The sequence below is a fragment of the Scomber japonicus genome, chromosome 10 (assembly GCF_027409825.1).
Source record: "Scomber japonicus isolate fScoJap1 chromosome 10, fScoJap1.pri, whole genome shotgun sequence".
In the NCBI taxonomy this organism is placed as follows: Eukaryota; Metazoa; Chordata; class Actinopteri; order Scombriformes; family Scombridae; genus Scomber; species Scomber japonicus.
In genome coordinates, this window is record NC_070587.1 from 15259368 (window position 1) to 15283435 (window position 24068).

Here is a 24068-nt window from a genome sequence, read left to right on the forward strand (position 1 = left end):
AATGGAGCCATGACAGTCCATACAGAAACAGATTTTTCACCCTGTTTTCATTCAGCAGACCATGAACCAGGGAGGAGAAAACGCAGGCCAACTGAGTCTGTCAGACCTAGGTGGGTGAGTAACCTGTCTTGTTACATTTTCTTTGTCAAAACATAATGCCTTAAGAAAAAAGACACTCACAATCTCCCCCTCTTTCCCTCCAAAGTCAAGGAAGAGCATTCGAACTCCATCATCCGAGGACATCTTTAGTTTTTCGTAGGGGTAGAAGAGGAGCACTCGTGGTCTGGTAGGAGTGTGGGCTCCTCTGTCTTCTTCATTCTCCCCATCTCCACGTTTGGATTCAGCCAACACAGAGAAGCCCTGTTCGTAGTGAATAACAAGTCGGCACTCCTGACCCCGGTACAGACAACCTGAAATATTGAAAGACAGAATTTAACTATACAGCTTCATTTTGTGCCGTTTTCTGACACAATGCTCATGAACAAATCCTCCTGTTCAAATCCATATTTCCTTGTTTTAATAATGTGTGCATTGCAGAAATAAGGGCTAAATTGCAAATCAGAATGTCAATCATTGTCCTGCTACATACATTAAAGAGTAACTAATTATGCCAAAGTTACACCAAAAGGTAGTTGGCTTAGTTTAGCATGAAGACTGGAAACAGGGGACAACAGCTGACCTTCAACACCTCTAAAATAATTCATTACCTCATTATAATTTGTTTAATCTGTACAAAAAGTGTAAAATAGCAATGCCAGACTATTTGTTTGGCAGGTGCAGCTGCTAGGCAACAGTGGAGATTCCAGGGAGTTACTTAAAGGTAGAATATGTAGAATGAGCAGAACAACGCCATCTAATGTCTCCAAAAAGTAATTCCAGCAGTCGGGTTGCCAGGTCCGGTGCCGGATTTTATTTTAGCTCTAACTCTGTAAATATACCACTTTATCCACATGTCTAACCTTTTTAGGCGAGAAAGTAGCCATTTAGATCCACAATGTGACGCTAATTTGTCCAAATAACATCTGTTTAAAGTTTTGTTCCTGCGAATTCGGAGCCACTCAAGTTAGCCGTAGCGAGTAACGCACTTCCGGTCATTTTCACAAAATAAAACACCCGTTGCCTTTTATTATTAAGAAAACCATAACGATAGAGTTGGTGCTTTTATTTTGAAAACAGGAAGCGAACATACCCTCGCTGTAACTGACTTGAAACAAATGTCTCTGCTTGAAACCACCGAGGTACATTACATTGTAACGCCAGTGGGAGTAGCAGCAATGTACTGCCTAATCCTAAACACCGATTGGCTTGTGTGTGGTGTCGTCAGAAGCAGAAGAGGCTCACGGTCGTAAACATCTAGTCACGTGTACTCTGAGATGGACGCGCAGGTCAGGAAATGACGTAAACGGACCGTATATGGTTTGTTATTTGTGTTATTACGTTACGTGTTGGACTAAATACATGGACATATTGAGGAAAGTATTCCGGTTTTATGGAAAACGGATTTCATATTTCACAAGAATGGATACTTGGCGAGCTGTACAGAAAGTGCTGAGTCATAAGATGATCGTTGTGGATAAAGGGAAGACTTTGAAGGTATGTAGCATTATAGCTTTTCTCACTTAGCTGAGTGGCTAGCCAAGCTAATCGCTAATACTATTACGGCTGTGAGCAACCATATAAGTCGTGAGTGGTCTTGAATGAATCAGAACAATCTAAGCTTTCCAACAATGTACGGCATGAGTATATATGTTTAAGGGTTGGTGTTTAAAACATTCAGAAGAACGCGTGGCTACCTCCTAACATCCGTCCTGTCCCGTGAACGGAACAGCGTGCATTAAGAGGTCAATGATCAAATATCAAAATCCGAATAGCGTCAGAAAGTCAACCCACTCTCCACATTTCCATTGCTACCATTTTGATACTTCATGGTACACAAACAAATAGCATCTCATATGAAAGCTAAGACCCTGGCGAGTTCAACAGTACCACTATTATTGCGCTTAAAACTCCGTGAACCAGCAGCCAAAGAATACAAAGTTAAACAACCACTTATTTACAGCGACTAACTCTGTCTTACCTTCGAAGTTTTGTGATGAAAAGTTGTACTTGAGAGCAAAAAACGCTGGTTTTAGTAAGTCCAACATGGCTCTACTTGTTTACAACTCCATTTCACCCAGTGCCAGCCTACAGTAGCTGCGCCGGCACAACAGACAACCCTGGCAACCCGCAATTCCGGCCGCTAATTGGCTGGTACAGTGTACACAGAACGTGTCAGAACGTCATTGTCGAACCCGTCAAAAATAATATTAAATATTAATATTTTTAAAAATATTAATTCAGACTAATTTTTTTTTTTTTTATGGAAAAGCAATACTTTCAGTCCCTCAAAATGCCCCGTGGCTGTATTATTTTTTAAAAAATATAGCTTTTAATAAATATTCTACATATTCAACCTTTAAGCAATATCACATGAGAGGGAATGCCTCATATATTAATTATTAGGGCTGGGCCGATATGCTTTTGTGCCGATTCGATTCTCTAACGATTTTTGGGTCCCGATTCGATTAAACAAGTATTGCGATTCGATTTTACCAAGTATTGCGATTTTATATTTCAATTATTGTGATTTTCTTTCCTTAAACAAGAACAGGTTGAACCAAACATTTGATAATACATCATAAGTCATATTTACAAAAAACAATACACACATCACATCAGTTTGTGAGATTTATTTTTAAAACTGTGAACCTGCCCTCACAAAAAACATTCTCATCCGCCAACATCTTACAATAAACTAAACTGCTACATTTAGCTGGTCTTTAGAAAATTTAAAAATTTAAAAAATTTAAAATTAAAAAAAAAAAATTGATAAAATCTTTTTTTTTTGCCCCAACCCTATTAATTATTGTACTGAATAATGTGATTATCTTCAACTTGCCGCCTTACTTGAGGCTAAATCACAACTGTGCCAATAATCAGTACAACAGCACGACCTTGAGTGTGATATAACTTTTACACGGTCCTACAAGCTCCATTTAATAGTTAACAGTAATGTGCGACAACAGATATTGATTTGTTAGTTTATTTAATTAATTATATGGCTCCGCCAACACAAGTAATTCTGTGACTGGAATGTTGCCAAGCAACACATAAACATTTAGCTGCTTATCTTACTGCTTTGTGTAGGTCTACATGTTACCGAGGCCCAGCTGCTTTGTATCATGTATATTTATCTGTAAGTTTCCTTTTATTGTGAAACCAGAGAAATTAGAGTCTCTTTGGTGGCATGTTTGATTCCGATGAGCTTGATCAGACAGTACATTGCTCCATCGTTTCCTGCTCTCCAATGAGACAGACACGGTTTTTGTTTATTGGTACATTTTTCATGTTCCGCGACTCATTATGAATAACTATTCACATCGTAGTCTCTATATATAAAGCATTTCACCTAACTCACTCACTACCATAATCTCTCTTGCCTTGAGTCCTGCATCAGACAGTTTGTATGTCAGTGGCTATCAGGCTGTGGTTGGTGTACGACGTGTGTCCCTGCCTCTTTGCACATCCTAGGTAACATCTGTGACAGCTGGTTTACTCTCAGGGGATCAGCAGTATACCAGAAGCTGTCGAGCTGTCTGTCGGAGCTGTTACTCTCTTGGGCTGCAGGCAGAGGGCTTGTGCACCAGGCAGAGTTTTCCTAAGACATTTTTTGAGAGATGCCACCAGGCAAACAGGATATCCTTGCTCCTCCAACATAGTGCCCCTCCAATTTTGTCTGGCTCTCTCCAGTTGGTCTTTATGATGTATTGTTTCTTCATTGAATGTCATGGTGAAATACTTCACTCCACTATCATCACATTTTAGGACGAATAAGTCATGTTAGAGATCCTGATTCCCCTCTTTTGATGAGATCCAACATTATATATGTTTTGGAGTCTTTGTTTTGTAGTGCTGTTGAATTGTATTATACTTAGAAGGGTTTTCAATATTTTGTCCACCTTATTTGTATCAATGAGGGTTATTAAACACAGCATTAGTTTTAGCTAAGCAACTGTGTGCAGTTTGATGCTCTCCTTTTTAAAACACATTGTACTATTCTGTTGTGTTGCTTCTTTTCTGCTGCTGTGACAACTGATAGCAACTCTTTATACAACTTTTAATACATTCATTATATATCAAAGGGACCCTTCTCTGTTCTCACTTGTGTGCCCCATGTCTATTACACACTACAGTTTATCACATTTCAGTGACAGACTACTCCCTTCATGTGGCGACCATCCTGCTGAAAGCACAGTGTCATTTATCCGTTTAACAATATTTCCCATTACTTTCTCTCCTGCCCTCATCTCTTTTCACAGCAAGTGTCTGGGCTGAAAGCGGAGTGTACTATCTTTATCTACTCTCCCAATTTACACATCACTTTCCTCTGCTTTAATGACAGACCCGTCTCATCTTCACTCAGTGTGATCTTGCTGCATTTATTCTTATTTTTCAATGCCTTGACAGCAGAGCTCTCTCTCTCCTGGCAAACATGAAGGCCGCACGCTGAAAACTTCATTTACAGGATAAGCTCTTCTCTCTTGACAACATCTGATCTACCGAGCTGCATGTTTGTGTGACAAAGAGACAGCAAGTGAGAAGAGAGTTGTTATCTTTCCATTGTTTGGTGACAGCCTGCACAGGATGTGTGTACATGGCACCTACAGAGAGGGATGTGTGTGCATGCATATGTGTACGTATGACAGTGAGAATGTATTCTCTAGCTTGATGAGAAAGAGATGGACATGCATATTTGTGTGTCGTGTCTCCCTAAGAGCTACAGAATACCTATGCGTATGTGTCATACATATATGTGTATTGCCGATATCTGTGGCCTGCCTCAGCCTTTTGTCCAACTATCAACAGGCTGATTCTTTGACTACTTAACTGTGTTGTCAGTCAAACCTCGCTAATCGCCCCATACAAATCCCATCCGTGTTTGGCTCTTTATCTAAAGGCGATTATGAAACCGAGGTTGGCAAATGTGTACACAGTAATACACGCACATGCACACGCACACACACACACACACACACACACACACACACACACACACACACACACACACACACACACACACACACACACACACACACACAGCCCACCAACAGTAATGTCCAGGTGTTCAGTGTAACCATTATAACCACACATTTCACTATTTATCTGCTGGTAAACCAATGCCAACTACCGTACGCAGCTCCCTGTTCCTCCACCTCAAACTTCTAATTTAACTAAGATATAATGTTCATCATTAACGTATATTAAAGTGGATTAGCTCTCCTTGTAGCTGAATCCTTGTTGCTGCTCAGTCTTTGAAAGCTCCCTCAAAGAGTACAGAGCAAAACTGTATAGATACTTGCTATGATAATAATACACTTACAAATAATACATGTTTACTGATGGAAGTGTTTGTGACTTTCTTTGTAAAAAGATGTTCTTCTCTTTCAATTTCTCTTAAATTGGAGTGAATATTATATATCAACAAATACTCTCGATTGTCATCCTACCAAGTATAATTCACTTTTTGTTGTTGTTGCTATCTTCTTCCTTTACCTTATCTTGTCTAACTCCTGCATATGTAATGTGAAATCCCCTCTCACAAGTTGTTGAGGGGCAACCTTAACAACTGTGCTACTGTATTACACTTTTGTTCTTCTAATCTATTGTACAACATTCAGCATATTTTTAAATTGCAGCACCACAGAGGCAACACTGGCTTCAAACCACTTCAGTCAGGTGGGGTGTTGGGAGCTGCACACCAAATAGGAAGTGCTAATGTTAGTTTTTTGTGCCAGGAGCAGTGTGGCATATTAATCCTGCCTCTCCTTATCAACTGTAAAACTCACTAAAACAACACAGGCGTCTTGATTACAACTTCAGGAAGTAATTTGATAGGAAGGAAACAGAATCAAACAGAAAAGAACATACACACACACACACACACACACACACACACACACACACACACACACACACAGCTAAATATGCAGTGTAATATCCCTCAAACCCTGAAGACCACACTGTCATGATGAAAAATGAGTATTATAAGTCTTATTCTAATGATAATAGTTGTAAATGGCACAAAGAGTGAGTGTTCATGAGTGAAAATTAAAAGTGAAACTCTACTCTTCTACCTGAGAACCTTGATCTGTGGGGCACACAGGGTTTCCCACCAGAGCGCGCACACACACACACACACACACACACAGAGAAAGAGGCTTTTCAGGGAGCAACAAAAGCCCTTCTATCAGCCTGACAGTGAGTGGAAAAGACAGAAGGAGGTTGAGAAGGGCAGAGAGTAATAACTTTGACGAGATGAGAGACAGAGAAAGGAACTGGAGTGAATGAGAGAGGGAGAGCGACAATGAGAGAGGAGGAAGGCACTAATTTAGTTAAGCAAAAGACAAGTGGAAACACTAAAAGGTTATTTTGGGACAGGAACTCATGTTTTGAGCTTGTAAATCACATTAGCAGCAGGTAAAGTACTTCATGTTTTCAACCTGCCTCCCATGGCGCTAAATTTTGGATGTCGCAGCAGGTTAATTATGATAATTTTCCACAACCACTGTGATAAAATTGCTTTTTTACGAGTGCCACAAGACATTATGCTGTTTACATGTTCATTAAGGAGATCCAGTCAGCTTCTAGAAAAAATGTCACAAGTAATACAGCTGTCACCTTTGAAAACAACATTAAACCTGTGGGAATACAGGAATCAAGAGAAGAGGATTTAATGATAAACTGATACATCTGAAACTGATCATAAAATTATGATTTGAATCCGTAGTTCATTCTTGATCTTGATTTTGATGAGAAAGCAATCTCAAAACAAGGTTTATTTAGTGTGTCCTCTGGTGTTTTTGAGTTGTTGGTTAGCTTAGCTTAGTTTAGTTTAGCATAAAGAGGAAAATATTCCTACACACAAAATTCCCAAACCCCAACCTGATGTTTTGACACTTTGGCTTTTGAACAGATTAAACAACCAATATATAACATGTTAATTAAAAAGTTAATGCATTGAAGACAGACAATCAAAACAGAAGAAAAGATATGCAGTAGACATAGGCAGCTGTTTCAAACCTGGACACTAATGCTGTATCTTATCCAACTAGTTGCTGAAAAAATGTATATGACCTCTGAAATTTAAGTCACCTTAATAACTGACAGCAGGTCAAGTGCCGGTGAAATTTGATTTCAGAGCCCCCTTTAAAATCCCTCCAACAATGGCCTGCTGCCCGGTGAGTGATTGATTGAGAGTTAATTTATCTTTAGAGCAAATCTTTATCACGAGTCATGACAGTGAATAAAACATCACAATGATTTATCAGAATGATACACAGATGAAAAGCTGACAAGGTCAGCTCAATGACTCCTCAAGTGGCAACTGCTGAAAAATGAGTGAATGCACTTTCGTATGCATTATCCCACTCCTCCTCGCACAAGTGTAAATTGCTTTCCTACTTCCACAACAAGAAACTGAGGGCTCAGTGCTAACATCAATCTGTTTCAGGAAAGTAATGGGATCCACTTCATGCAGAAATTCAATAGTGAGCAATACAGTTTCAAAACAATGTTTACTCATTCTTTAGGCCTGTGTCTGACCTGCATCCCAAATCAGAATAACAAATTAAAGGTGCTCTAGTAAATATTCTTATATAACAATGAATTATATGACCACATGAAAGGTGTCACTCGAACTGACCAACTCACAGAAAATCTGCAGAGCTTTATAGAGTCTGTCAGCATCTGTCAGCGTGTTGTTTTAGTTTTACAGTTTTGATACATCCCCCCGCTCTCATCACTCCCAGAAATACTAGCAGAAAAGACTCTAAAAATGTAATGTTGACTACATGCTCAGCATCAAACAACAGACAAAGGTTCATTTAGTTGTCGAGCTGCTGGTCAGCTTATACAGCCTCTTGATTATACACCTTTCAGTGCAAGATTAAGGGCATGTATTAATGTCACGTCAGTGTGAATTAGTTGCTGTATGGTCCAGACAGTATATAAACAGACACTTGTAAACCTCTGTATAAACAAATTACTGAAGTTTTAAACCAAGCAGCACTCCCGAAATGTGGTTCACCTGCAAAACATCACGAACAGAGGCGTTCACTGCTGCTTGCTACTACTCACTGCTGTTTTTATATATTTTATGGCTCAGTGGGTCACTCACTGACAGCAAAGTATTAACAGATTATCAAATTTATAGCCAATACCTATGAATCAAAATGCCTGGATTTAATGGAACTGATGTGTAAATCCTAGAATGTTTCAGATTTCAGGATGTAATCATTTATCATTATAAGCTATCCTTTTAGTTAAACCTACTGACTTACTGATTAGTACATGACTAAAGTTGAGTATGCACCTGTGCACATATTGTCCATATCCTGGATATGGGTCTTCTTCTGCTGTGGATCATATTATGATGTTTACATTGACCACAAGTAACTTAGTAACTCTGTAATTAAGAACAAAATACTTCTTCTTTGTCTTTGGCACTCCTCCAGCTCGCCCACGACTGAAAATGTATTTTGTGCTCCGCCTGCTGGGTGAGTAAATAAGCAACTGTTGTTGCCATATCAATAACTTAAAAAGTGGAAATATGTCAATGTTGGATTTAAAGCTTTTTCCACTGTTTCTAAGTAGCCTCTACTCCAAATAAAATCTATGAATGGAGGTTTAAACTTTATCTGTTGATACTACTGTGACAGTACCTCGAAAGCTCTACCATGTCAATACTGGGCAGCATCTTTCAGTCTAGACAGCGTTTTGTCATGGCATTCAATAAGATGTCCTTTTAACATTCACTTTCTTTCCTGCTAACAACCTTGACATACAAAATCTGATTATCATACACCTTAAATAAAGTGTTTAATTCAAATCGAGCTCCGCAGACGTGAATGAAGCCCTGCTATGCTTATCACAGTGTAACATTTACACCTGGATCAATTGCAGTTGCAGAAACGATTTTGAAGAGTTTTAACGAGAGTTCGGTGGCGGCAAACGATGCGGAAACAGCAGTGGCAAAGAAAGGTATGGCGTTGACAGCATGCATCATTCGCTGTTGGATACACTCAGCTTCATATAAGAGCAGAATCTGAAGTGAAACTTAATTTGGCACTGTGCTTTTATAGATGGAGAGAGGAAGGGGACCCAGGGGAGAAATGCAGTTCCCAGGACATTTTGTGCTTAGAGAGAAAGGGAAGCAAAGACGGAGGGGGATATTCTGTTGGAATTCCCTGGACAGCCAATACACAATGCAAAACATTACACACAGAGAGAGACACACATGCACGCACGCACACACACACACAAAATAGCATTCCTTTCCTTATATAGAAAGTGCTTTGTCCACATCTTCCATATGGTTGTCAAATTATATCACAAACCCTGTTCTATCTCATTGTATGAGTGGATGTGGCAGCCTGTTCAATATGGCTGTATGTATAAATTTAGCTTTATACACTAGATTTAGACTTTATTTTAGGCTTGCAAGACCTCAGGCAGTACTTATCCTTGCAGCCCCTTAAATCTCTCAAGATATGTTTTGCTGCAGCACGTCTGAACATGTCTGAAGAGGCATCACAGTATCCAACACAATGACCTGTGTAGCTCATCTGTTGTGTTCCTGTCACAGTTCATAGGGTCAGAATGTGTATTTTTGTACATGTCTTTATCCATTTTAAAGCTGTGTTAGTGAATCTGCATGCTTATGTGTAATGTATCTGGACTCACTTGTAGTGACTTCCTTGATCATCTCAGCTGAAGCGTGACACCCGTTGACTATGTGTCGGGTCCACAGAGACAGATCCTTGGTGGTCTCAGCTCGGAAAAGGTATGTCTCAATGCCGAGGCGTGTGCCAGTCCGAGTGGCAAAAAACAGCTCTGTGCCAGAATGAGGTGACCCCCGGTCAGGGCCAGAGTGGACCAAACTGGATTAACACATAAACTGTTATGTAACATAGAATAATTTAAATTACAGTTGACATATTACAATAGTTAGGAGAAATAACTATCCTCTTGAAATCTGAAAGGAACATTTGAGAAACGTTCTAACACTTATGGTATTTTCCAAGCAGTTCACATCTTGAACTGACTCATAAAAACTGGTGGCCAAAACTAACATTAAGGACGAAGCTACAAAATACAAAAGACATACCACAAACTGTGCAAGTATTACTTCAACAACACTGTAATTCTACAGTCACAGTAAACAATTCTGTAAGATGGCTAAAGCCTTGCAAACATGCTCACAGTGACAATGTGAACATGCTGATGTGTAGCAGGCATAATGTTTACCATGTTAGCATGCTGATATTTGCTGACAAGCAAATTAGCACAAAACACAGTGTAGCTGAGGCTGATGGGGATGTCATTAGTTCTGCTGGCATTTGCTCATAAACCAAAGTACTGAACAAAACCTTTGACCTGATGATGGTGCTAGATGAAAAGTTAAGACATCACCAAAGTGATTACAATTCATCCAGAGGGTAACATGTCTATACCAAACATCATGGCAATCCATCCAAAATTCATCAAGATATTTCAGTCTGGACCACAGTAATGCAATGATATATAGTAATATCAATGATATATGGAACGTGTGTGTACTGTATATGTGGTTTTAAAATCAAACTATAACTTATTTTTTAGACTATTACATGACAACACAATAGTGTATCTTTAATTTTTTGCAGTGCCTTAATTGTGTTTGTGACTTACCGTGTTGCTAATAGTGGATAAGTGTGTGCTGGGCTCTGCCAGGCCTCTTTGCCTCGTGGTAGACTGTCGTACAGCAGCAGGTCTTTCTCCGTCACCACAACCAGCACTGGCTTCCAGCACTCCTTCTCACTCTCTGTCTGCAGCGGGGGGAAAAAAACAAAAAACTGTGACACAGCTATATCCATGCATCTACTTTCTGTTCCTACTTATTGTATCCTGTACAGGTCATGGGGTGACTGCTGTATTCAGTTATTTAACTGTCAGTTATTTTCAAACATATGCAAATTTATTGTGTACGCAGTAAACGTCTATATTTAGTTGATAAATTAATTTAACAAATGATTACTTGGCTTCTAATTCAATTTAATTGGATCACGCCAGACAATCAATCCTGCAAAGGTGCTCAATTTGAATTTGAATAAAGAACAACTTCCATTACTTTGATGCAGTAGGATTGCTCTCCTCTATCTGTCACCAGCACTGAAGTCGTCCCCAGGTGGAAGCAGGTATTTTATCAGAGATATCAATGCTTTTGCAGCAGTGAGTTGCTTTATGGGACTAATGCTATGCCAAAGAGAGGAATAGTAAGTAGTGTGTGTGTGTGTGTGTGTGTGTGTGTGTCTGTGTGTGTGTGTTAAATAGGTTAAAGACACGTCTCAACATAATCCATGACTGGCTGGCTATGCAAACATTTTTATTGTATTCTTTCAGTCTCTCTCTTGTGTCAATACCTCACTCAAGATGTTATTTAAGGACGAAACAAAGGTAGCTACTGTATAAAGATAATATGGATACTGTCTATTGTGTATCTAGTGGGAAATTAGCTAAAAATAAAGGTGGCTGGTGTGCAGGTGTAGCTATACTTCCTACAAATTTGCTTTGCTGTGCCCTCTCGCCCACCCATCCCTCCTATTAAGCAAACCCCATCACTTTTCAAACACACAAGCACACACTGTTAATCTCTTAATTTAGAGCGCACACACACACACACTCTCTCACACACACACACACACACACACACACAGCCCTGTATTTCATTTTACAATGCTCCATAACTATTCTCATTATGAGAGCTTATCTGCAGCCCAGCCATGGAATCCTAAGCTGCTCTTTGAAGTTTTGCCTTAGCCAATCATATCGTGGGATTAAGAGAGTCAAGGGTCAGCTGTTTAACATAATGAGAATATGTTGCTAAGTAACAGTATTGTACTGCGTTTGAAGGATCAAATATTGGCAAATTCATGAGGACTAAACTAGACAGGTGTGTGTGTGTGTGTGTGTGTGTGTGCATGTGTGTGTGTGGGTGTGTTTGTACAGGTGTGTCTGTGCATGAAGTAAAGAGTGAAGCTTTAGCCGTGTGTGTTCTTGCTTGTGTGAATTTCAAAGATGTGTGCACCAGTATGTAAAGGTGCACACACATACAGTACACACACACAGTTGTAATTGTATACTTGTGAAGACCCTCAATGACATTATGCCACCCCCAACCCTTACCCTAAATTTAAACTAAATGCAGTGCTTTGATCTCTCTAGAACTGACTATCTGACAGCACTCTCTCTTCACCTACGAATGTAAGCAGGGTCAGGGCGTTTTTCACTGTCACACAATTAATTCCTTCACTTTTTGTAAATACAGTGCATCATCATTGATATCTTGGAGGAAAAGATTGTCCAATAGTGTGTCCCAATTAGACTGATTATCTGGTCTTGCTTCTCTCAAGCTTTTTACCCAGCTGCTTGTAACAGTTAAAAATACTTTTGACACAAATTAACTAGTCACTGTCAAATTTTCTTGTCAAAAAGTCAGGAGATCACCAAAGTCATGATGATTCATCCTCCAGGAGCCATTCATGTCTGTACAAAATGTCCATTTGATAATTGTGAATAATTTCAGTCAGAACCAAAGTAGTGGAGCTATAATCACTGACATTGCCATGTGTCCAATATTCCAAGAACCGTTCTATTAGCATGACTAAAAACTATGTAAATTTAGCTGATTAACTGATGTCTGATCATAAGCGATGCACCTCAAATCAAGACCATGAAGAGTACTTTAAAAATGAGCAATTGTAACAACAATACAAATGAAACAAAACCTTAAAAATGGTCTCTAAATTAAAACCTATATCTCATAAAACAAGCAAATATTGTGTCATTTATCATTTTCACAGTATTTACCATTAAAAAGTAGATAACATGTCCTCACTGTCTAAAACTGTCCTCCTTTTCAAGTTCTAAAACTCAACCTGGTCTTCTCAAAGCTAGAGCTAGATTGCAGAAGCCCACACAGAGAGAAGGCACTACATTAAAATTAGAAGCATGGGTTATATAGTTGGGTATTACAAAGTATTTTACGGTCCTTGTCTCTCTCACATGGTCTTACACACACACACACACACACACACACACACACACACACACACACACACACACACACACACACACACTAACTCCTACCTACCTTCCCTGCCAGCCATCCCAGGTGTCGTATTTCTTTGCTGCCAGCAACCCCTGTCCTGGTTGTGTTCTGCATGACCTCTGCCAGCGCCCGCTGTGGTGGGATTTTTAGGATGTATCATTGTTCATGAGGAGCTGAATCGTAGTCATTTTACGTAATCACTGAAATATTTTACTATAATAGTGGCCTGATGATGAAAATTACCAGTTAAATCAATCAAATCAAAGACAGACCTGTGCCAGAGTGAATGTGACAGAGTGCATGGCAGAGAACCAGGTCAGGGCAGATGGTTGGTCTGGGCACCGCAGCACTACGGTGTGCCTGGCGTCAGGGGAATGCAGCTCCAGTTGTCTGGAGGAGGAGATAAGAAAAGTTAACATGCTTTAACCTCTATGTTATCCCAGGGAGGGGGGTTGTTCTAAACTTTTATAGCTCAAAATTGTTTTTGAAAACTGGAAACTCTTGCTAACCTTATCAGGCAAGCCCAATTTGACCCAATTTGGACTGAGACCCGTAGCTTTACCAAATGTTCTCTTTTTAGGTTTTAGCTTCAGCAGATGCTCGTTTGTCGTATTCTCTTGAAAACAGTGACTACACAATTTAATGAAGTGCATTGAAATTTGAGTTTATTCAAGTCAATTCAAAATGTGAAAAAAGGAAAAGGCATTGCTCATGCATCCTCTGTGGACCATTTGACACAATGCTGTCTTCTACTACATTTCCATAACTAATCTCTTTATATGGGAGTATTTCTGGCCTTGAGAGAAATGCATCTGTAGGAAGTCCCTCTATCTCATTGAACGGCTCTTTGATTGTGTGCTAAGTAAATGTGAATTTTAAAAAGGTACATGTCATGGCCTTTACAGTGCATACTGCAATTTCTTTCGTAGCATCAGTATAGTTAGAGAGCAGCAAAAACAACTCGTGCACCCTTTTTGAAGGAAGTAAAAGACTGATATTACAATTATCTGTGACGCACAAGCTTAGAGGAGAAGATGCGGTAAACGACTCTTCAAGTGTATGCCTCATGCTGAGATTTGGCCATGTTTGAAGAATATGAACTCAGTTTGTTGTTTGTCTCGGGAGGTTTGAGCAGTGAGAACGTACATAATGTGGTAACTGAAGCTCAAGTGAGAAGTACAGATATGTCTGTGATCAATCAAGAGAACTGTGCTCAACTCAAGCGTCTTCAGAGTATAATGGGTGCTGACTTGACTATTACCTTTGCACCTGTTTCTCAGTTAGCTAAAATTATTATCAGAAAACATTGGCATATTCTGTGTAATGACTCCAATGTTAGCCAGGAGTTTATTAACCCTCCCATATTCACAACAAAACCATGTAATTTGAAGGGCAGGCTTGTAAAGACAGATTTCCATGTTAGGCCTACATGTTTTTAAGCTCCCTTTCCTTGTCCCTTGTTCGAACTTTGTGAATTGTAATGCCATGATCAAAGGGGACCAGTTTTTCACATCCCCACACAGGCAGTAAAATGAAAGTCATCACATGTAGGACCACACATGTAGATTACCACTGAAAGGTCCTTGTGGGTTTTGTTATGTGGGCAAGACAAAAAAGAAATTGAGAATTAGGATCTCTGAGCATAAGAGTAGCATCAGAAATAGGGATGAGAGGTCTCCTGTAGCCAGGACTTTAATTCTGTTGGCCATGAGCTTGGCTATGGTTCAGGGGCGACTGTAGAGGGAAGAAGATAGAAAGAAGAAACTTATTGGATACACTACATACTGCGTATTGTAGTGGGCTTATGTGATAAATTGTGTTTTTGTCTTGTTTTTTTTAATACAGATGGGTATTATTGATGTATTTGTATTTTCTATAGAGGCTCTACTGATGCGTATACATACCTACATTTTCTTATTGGTAGTGTGTGAATCAATTGGTCACTTATCAGGTTGTTGCAGTAACAGAATGTGATATATTTTGTTCTTACTACTATTTTGCTTATTAGTATTTGTCTTTTGATGGTGTTGTTTTGATGATTAGCTGGTTGTTAATCAAAAGCAGGTAACTGTTTCATAAGGGTGACACCTCCTTACATTGTCTCAGAAATGCTGAGGAAAGCCTAGGGCTGGGACACCTTTCCTTCTGCTGTGCTTTATTAAATGTGTTACATGCTCTGTGCTGATGACTTCATTTGCTACTTCTGTGATCAATTCAATGTTATTTGTAGTACAACAACATTCATGGTAAGGCAAAAGATAGAGAAGTAAGATTTCACATGGCATGCTATCATGTCTTGATACCTGGAGATGCTGTTTAGTGAATGAGATGAGTGCAGTCAGTGAACATTTTCTGCAGGAGTCACCCAGGGCAATTTTCTGGGAGTACAGTTTCAGTTTCAACTTCAAATCTCGCAACACAAATGGAGCTACATTCTTTGTCTGTGTTTACTTCACCGCCAACTCTGTAACAATTCAGCATCTCTCTTAACAGCAATTTACTGTCCAGGTGGTCCCAGTGGCTCAGGAGAAAAACTACTACAAACCTAGTGTGGTTTCAACTCTGCAAAAATGCTTTCTTTTCAGACTTCTTTACTGGCCAGCACTGGGGACCTGGAAAAGTCCCAGTGAATGTGATGAATCTGCTCTTGTATCAAACCCTCATAGGTGGGAGAGACCATCCAGATCAGCTCCAGGTGTTACTCTGGGTTAAAAATAGTGTTAATGCCTATAAAAGGCAAGTTGACTAAGGACAGGGCAGAGCAGGAGGAGAGGAAGGTGGAGGGACTCCAGGCCCAGATGTGTGTTTGGCAGTCTTAAAAAGGATGGTGTTTTTTTCAATAGCAATATGACCCTCTGACGTTATACAGTACTACAACTAGAGAAAACATTATCTTCTGGCAAAATTTCAGAGTGATAATGGAGCTAACTTAACATCTCTTGCTCAGCTTGCGTGGCATGGCCCGTGAACGTGGGGAATTGCCTAGGGACCAGCACATTAACTGGATGACCGGGACATGGACTTGAATGTATGGAATTATAAAAGTTTGGTCCTGTTTGAATAAAGATCAATCTGTCACTTGATCAAAGGGTAGTTGTTCTCACGGGATTATCACCACATACAGTATATAAAATATGCAGATCCAAGCTTTGTAGGTCTGTTCCAGCATACAGATGTGATTTGTGCAGTGATTGTATTCTATTCATTGATCAACTTTGCATAGATACACACCAGCCCCATGAACTGACAGATGACATGAGTGTGTTAATTGATTAATTAATTAATGTATTGCCTGTTTTGGCCCATCATGCGTCTGCCTAAATCCAGATGATGACTCAACATGGAATTATTAGTGTTGTACTGTCAATGCACAGACTCCCTGTAACCAGAACTGATTTTTAAGCCTTGAAAAAGCCAGACTTGAATGAAGTCTCATAAGCAAATTGTCTTTCACAAAACATTTAGACATTTTCCTTTTAGTTGTGTAATACTGTGTTTTATTTTTTTGGTTCCTTCAATGCAGAGGCAAAATGCAAAATAAATGCAATGTAAAACTTGAATATTTTCAGCCATGTCTTTCAGCCTGTCTGTTGCTGTATCACTTATTTAGTTTATCTTCTATGATTTCACCAGGTCAAAAATGAATACAAAACATTTTACCCTTTGAGTATCAAGTCAAATTAATTCATCTAGCGGTCAAGTCTACAGTGGAGTTGGAAATTTAGCTGTGATTTTATTATCACGCTTTATTCTTTTTGCCCTCTCACGTGTTTTATGTCCAAGTGGTTATATGACAGTTATATGACCTGTGGTTATTACTTTAATTGTGATATTGTAGGTTCAGAATAAGTGTCATTCTAGTCCAAATCTCACATCTCAAGTGTACAGCTCCGGCTCCAACACAACCATGAGTCCTACAGTGAAGTGTGTGTAAATATTGAGCCAGTGTCACAGGGCCAAAAAGTACTAACCCTAACCCTAACCCTAACCCTAACCCTCTCTTGGCTGATTAAAAATGATGACTATCAATTGGACTTCTCTAGGCCAGCAGAGCTGCATGTTTTAAATGGTAAATGATATGATTAAATATGGAGTACAAACAGCTATTAACATTAAACCAACAATGCAGGAGTTTAAGTTAAACTATAAGATGGCCATAGAAGATACTACAGTAATAGGCTGTATCCTTACAGTTATAAGGCGGATTTTCCTTCACTAGTATGAGGGTAATCTTATCCTATCATCTCATAGTATGCAAGCTTACATCTGACCCAGGTGTAAGAAGGAGAATAAGAAAGAGTATATGTCATTCATTCATAAACTTGTCAAGGTTAAAATGAGGTACTGTAGAAAAATGTCACACTGTGAGGAGCCATGCTGGTTCTGCTGGGAGTCACCTGTCCCCTTTTAAAAGTTTTCTGTGGATATTCAAATCTCACATGCTGACACTGAAGTTTTTTTAAGTCTGTTGCTTCTGTAATGACACAGATTAATGGTGAAAGAAAAAAGATAGATTTCATCCATTTTAGGCACTAATTCTTTTTCTCCTCTTGTCTCTTTACATCTCTCTTCTCCTTTCTCTTATCTTTACTCATCTCCGCCATTCCTTTATCTCGTACAACCCTTCTCACTTCCTCTTATCCCGTCTCTGCACACCCCCTCATAACATTTTTAAATGCACACTGTAAATGATGAGTAGGCCCATACCATACTTTAGTTGAAAATATCACTAATTTCACTTGACTTTATTTCTGTGTATGCAGTGTTTGCTGAGGTGGAGAAGCGTAAAAATTTAGCAAAGATGATTAAACTGATTTTTGGAGAATGTCTTCTCTCCTCTCCTGTCCTCTCTTTTCCTCTCCTCTCATCTCCCCTCCCTTCCCCTCTTCTCCTTTTGTCTTGGCTCCTCTCCTCTCCTCTACTCCCCCCTCCTCTCTTCACCCCCACTCCTCTTGGATTGTCTTTTATCATCTCTTCTCATCGCTGTTCTCCGCCTTTCCTTATACGCAGTTTAAACAACATCTGCTAAAATGAAGAGTGAATTCCTCAGAGGGATGTAACGTTGAACTGAGTGTAGTGAAAAAACAAAACAAGCCAGATTTCCCTGTCACTTAACATAAAGCCTCTTTAAATATTTCAGCCCTAAAATAAGAACACAGAGAGTAAGTATAGTCTGTAAATCTGGATTGAGCATAACAGACAACATTTCAACTTGGGTGTCCTCCCATAGTCCCATTTAAACATTTACTAAACATTGACCAGTGAGTCAAAGGGGAATTTGTCCTGGCTGTGAGGATTAGGAAGGAACTTCATAAAAAAAACATGCGGGTCAAGGTATATTTATCCAAAGACTTTACATGTGTCTGTGAATTTGCCCTCGGGTTTTATCAAACAACAAAACACAGTGTTATCTGGGCAAAGCAAAAACTCACCTTGGCACATGTCATGAGATGAGATATTGACCCTGACTTTTTGTACAACTGGCTGACCAATAAAGTCAAAGTTACAACCAACAAAGTGAATGTTCAACCCTACTGTGCTCTTAAATGGTTTAATAGTTTAACTGAGATGTGTGAGAGTGCAGCCAAGTCTTTCACCAGACCATTTCTGGGAATTTGAAAGCGATAATTGAATTTGGTTTCATATGTTGTGTCCATGTTTGTTTTCCCTTAGCAAAAACTAGTATACTTGAAGTTCATTTTATTAAGTATGCTTGAGTGTAAGTATAGCAAGTATACTACAGATCGTGTACTTGTAGTGTACTAGAAAGTATACTAATTTAATACCTCTTTGGACTAAATTGGAACACTTTTAAGTTTATGAAAGTATACTTCAAGTATACTTTATAAGGTCATTTTAAGTTTACAAAAGTACACTTTCAAGTATACCACAAGTACACTCTTCTATATTCTGCCACTGTACTAGTTATATACTATATGATCTTGAACATATAAGTTTATAACAGGGGTAATACCTCGAGGCTAATGTGTGTAGTGAAAAACATTTTTATTCTGCTAAATTAAATGTACGCACGAGTCAATGATTTGACCTTATTCTGTCCTTGGATCAAGATGTACTAAATATTAGTACTTTGTGGCAAGTATACTGCCTCAGTTTTAGTATAAAATAAGTATACTCGTAGTATACTTGAATAAACTACTTTTTGCTAAGGGTTGTGATCTCCTTGACACATGTTCCCATTTTCAGGAAAACACTGTAAACTACACAGATTAATATCTAGGATTAAATGGCCAATCCAACCACAACTTTATGCTTAATAAAGTCTACCTGCCGCCATGTCCTCACTAATGTCTGTAAAAGCTTTACATGTGTACAGACTTTTCTGTCCAAACTAGCTTTTTCATAGTCATCAGTCTGTAAAAGCTGTTGACACAAAACAGCTTTCTGTTATGTACTGAATTAAAACTCTCATAAATACAGCAGGATAAAAATCTCATACCTGAAACATGGGAAGCAATTACTGTAGCTTAGCTTAACATAAAGACTGGTGGCAGAGGAATCCACTAGTGTGCAATTTAATTGTAATGTTAGAAGGATTTTCATTTTAATTTAATTTCAATAGAAAGATGCAATTAAACACAAACTTGACTAGGGTGGCGAGAACTGATGTGAAGACATCGCAAATTGGCTTTCTGTCTGAACACAGGATTAGAACAACAATTATAAATGATATCATATAAAACATTTGCACATTAGCTTAGTTTCAGCCATGCAACACACACTACTGACTTTTCCGTGTCAGAAATGGGAATTCCCCAATTTAACCTCAGTTCCTTGTCTGCATTTGAACTGGTCAAGTATATTTATACTCCATCAGACAGGAAGTACAGAAAATGGCTAGTGGACACAGTTTCTGTAAATAATTTATATAACAAAGACTGTGCATATACCCAGCAAGGAGAGGTGACAGATGCATTTCCTTCTCTGTCAAAAGAAAAGTGTGCTTTTTTAGTTTTCTTAAGTGGGAAATAAAGTAAGCTTCATCCTGCATTTGAGTCAACTAACAGATTGGGTAGAGATCCATTTTCTCTGTTTATGGATGGTGTTCTTATTTCTCATGTTGTTGAGTGTTTCAGTTGTGTTTGTGTTATTGATTGCTTGTGCATGTTAGCATTTACATTTAAAAGTTTGAGCACTGAGAGTCTAACAACGTCTATAGAGGCAGAGGAACTCTGAAGTCACTGCTCACTGTTACGACTTGACTTTGATGTTTTCTCCATCGCCTGAAGCTTTGAAGTTTAGTGAGGTTCAACTATCTCTTCTAATATCATACGTATGCAGGGTGACGCACATGGATGGAGGGAAAGAAGGATGGAGTGACGTTGAAAAAAAACAGTGAAGAGTGGACTGAGAGAGACACTTTGAACAGAAGACAGATTAAAAAAACCCAAATCAAATCATTAATTTACTTTCCATCCATTTAATCAAATCCTGATGTGTTTAGATGTATTGGCAATATATTTAGTGCAATATAAATGCTGATAAAGAAATTTAAACTGAACACATTTTGATACACAGAGAAAGATAACAGCAAAAGCTGCGGACATAGACAGGGAAAGGACAGCCAGACGACAAGAAAGAAAGACTGAAAAATATAAGACAATAGGAGAAAGTGATGACAGGCGATAAGGGAAAGAAAATGCTAAGATAGTAACAGAGGGAGAGAAAACAGGGAAAGAAAGAACAGTGTATACAGAAAAAGAGTTGAAAGAGTAAATCGCTTTCTGCCCCCATGCTGCGCGATTGGGTCATTGTCATATTACCAGCCAATTAACTAGACGACACCTCCTAACAGACCACCCCCGGCTGACTGAGAATTATCTTAGTGCTACTTCAAACGTCTGTCTTTAAGAACAACTGAAAAACACTATTGAGTAATCCCTTCAGGATAGCAGAAGGCAGCTGGAGACCCAGGAGGAGTCTTTTCTATTCAGTCAGTGTCACGCTGTTGAGTTTAAGAGCAGGACCTTTGGTCATGTTTTAGTTGCTTCATACTTAAACTTTGGGCAGCAACAACAGCAGCATAGGAACCTACCAGCAAATTTAGGCAATCAGCTTGAAAAGAAAGCTGCATTTTCATAACTACTATACAAGCATTTATTTTCATTTTAAACACTGATGTTTCAGAAAACTGCCATCTTTCTCTACTACCTTTTAACTATAGAACAGGTGTTCAAAATCAGGGCAATCAAGGCCTGACACCTTGTATTGCCACTACACTCACATGGAAGACTCTTCTGATTTCAACATACATTAAATGCACCCTTTTCACAACCATGGTATATCACAAAATGATAAGGCTAGCCAAAAGCCCATTTCTCAATACTTTTCAACCTCCCTTCCCTGTCACTATACTCAGCCTCTCAGTCCATCTGGGCACTGTACAAACAGGAGTGAATATTGCATTTGTTGGGGACTACTGTATGGCAGATTAATACATATTTGAAGCATGTGGGATTGACAAAGAATAAATAACAGTACCCATGTTAATCATAATAGGGTTATCACATATCTCAGATCATTCATATAGTATAGCTTTTCATTTGTAGCTTCATAATAAAAATACACAATATCGCTAACTCTTGTCTTACCCTGCTACTCTCCACATACTAGCATTTTATAAGCAACCCGTCATCTGCAGCATCCAACTGAGCTCAGAAATGATGATGATGATATTTAGTTTGGGATTTCAACTAAGCTCAGTACATGCATTGTTTAATTTATCTGATGTCTTCATTACGTTGACTTTTAACGATGTCATTTATGTAGGGACTGACAGGGTGTCAGTTGATGTTTGTATCTCTGTATGCTCACAGTGTTTGTATAACTTGATGTGAACTCCAGGAAGATCAGCAACCATGGTAGCAGAAGCTAGTGGGGATCCAAATAAAGTCAATAACGTTTCTCTTTGGGGGGAAGTTCTTGCTTGCTGTGCTGAGCTCGGGCTTTCCCTTTGACGAGTGGCAATGTCAGAGCATAGGGACCAAATATTAACACTGTAAATATTCTACATTCATAACATCCAAGGGAGTTAGATGCCTGAACTACAGTATGTGACTAGTTAATTAATGTATTTAATTTGTTGGTAGTACGTGAATGAAAAGCACTAAGTAAAAGAGGAGCAGAGGTACAAAGAGCCGGCAATATGTAATGAAAAAAAGACAGAATCTTAAAGAACTGACATCTGCTTCTGTTTGTGTGTGTGTGTGTGTGTGTGTGTGTGTGTGTGTGTGTGTGTGTGTGTGTCTCACCTACCTGTTCTCAGGGTCTGGTGTAGTCATGGCTCTGGTTACATAACACATCTTAAGTGGTATGCACCTCCTGTCGCCCTGCAGAGACAGGGAGGGCTGGGGTAGAGGACTCAGAGGGTCAGAAGTAGAGGTGATGGGAGTGCTGCCAAGGCGGGGAGACTCAGGAGGGGGTGTTTCCCATCCGATCTCTGACACTGGGGATCCCTTTCTGACGTACGGCGTTGCTTCGCGCATGTATTTGACTAGGCAAAAAGGAAACAAAGAGATTCAGCCATGCCAAAGGTTGAACAGGGACATGAAAGTAAGACAATCTTTCACACGTTCTCTGTGGGTGCAGTGTGTCAATTCCTGTACACAGATTACTAACTCAATCATTTCATTACTGTTACCTGCAAATCCCTTCCCTTTCTTTACACAACAGTATGATCTGCTGATTGTTTTATAATAACTTTAACCCAAATGATTTTCAATATTAGGTTTTGAAAATAATCACATTCATAAAATGTAAACTTCATCAAGGCCAACTGTGTAGCACTGAAGTTACTGGCATTGTTTTGACATAATTTTACATAGAGCCCAATTAAAATCTTAGGATCTGTCTGTCTGTTGTTTAACCTTGAGGCAGTCTTTTGATGTGCAGTTCAGCAGTAATAAATAAAGAGTAACTTGCTGTTCTGAATGTGGCTTGTCTCTGTTCTAGGTGAGAGGAAGGATGTGGGTTCCACCTCTGACTACATACACAGCTGAGACAGAAACAGTTCAATAACTATACTGCTGCGGCATTTAGTACAGTAAGTGTTACAGATTGTCACAGGCCATCAGATAGCACAGATAAAACATATCTGTCACATTTTATTCACCAAAAGTTGGTTAGATTTCTCTAAAATTATCTAAATTATTATGAATATATCATTATTAATGACCACCGATCTATATTGATTGAAGGTGTAGCAACCTTTTGAGATTTATTTCAAAAGGTTGAGATTATCATGTCAAAGTTTGCTAACAAAGTAAAAGTAATGTTTTCATTGTAGATGGAGGTTGCCAGCTTAGCTTTAGCATAGATACCTCTAGATTCCCCCTCAACACATCTCCCTCTTGAACTGTAAATTACCTTAAAAAGACAGAGGAGATAGAATGGAGTCATTTTACAGTCCATCATCACCTGAATCTTTCCCAAAGCTCATTTCTTCTTGTTTTCTACCATACCAGCCCGGGTTACAAACAACTTTTTCTATGACTGGATTGTATGCTATATAAAGCAATTCATGTTTGCTGCACAGACAGCAGGAAGCCCAATTGTTGAAATAATTACCTTTTGTCACACTATCACAATGAGCTGGCACATGTCTGCTGTCAATTTCAAATGATAACAATTTCAAAACACTCATAGCCAAAACAGACTCAGGTGGCTCTTCACTTCCCAGTTAATTCCTCAGAATGCAAGTATTCCTTCTGTGAGATGGACTAATGATTCACACCTTGTCTCTGCTGCTACAGGCAGGTGGCATCATCAGAATTATAGCACTGAACACACTGAGGTACCGTCCCGAAGCCCCCAATATTTCGTGATAGGACAGTCACAGCTGATGCTGCTGGGCTAGAAACTT

The 24068-nt window shown here is 39.1% G+C and overlaps 1 protein-coding gene across 1 annotated transcript in view; it reads right to left on the reverse strand.

Moving 5' to 3' along the window:
* The window catches only part of sntb1 (syntrophin, basic 1), a 41798-nt gene that overhangs the window by 5562 nt on the left and 12168 nt on the right, over positions 1-24068 (reverse strand). Inside the window, exons 2-7 of the mRNA XM_053326341.1 lie at positions 22463-22700; positions 13459-13576; positions 13229-13318; positions 10768-10904; positions 9781-9977; positions 181-410 (exon numbers count right to left, since the gene is read on the reverse strand). Coding sequence (XP_053182316.1) covers positions 181-410; positions 9781-9977; positions 10768-10904; positions 13229-13318; positions 13459-13576; positions 22463-22700 — 1010 coding nt within the window. The remainder of the gene's footprint in view (positions 1-180; positions 411-9780; positions 9978-10767; positions 10905-13228; positions 13319-13458; positions 13577-22462; positions 22701-24068) is intronic.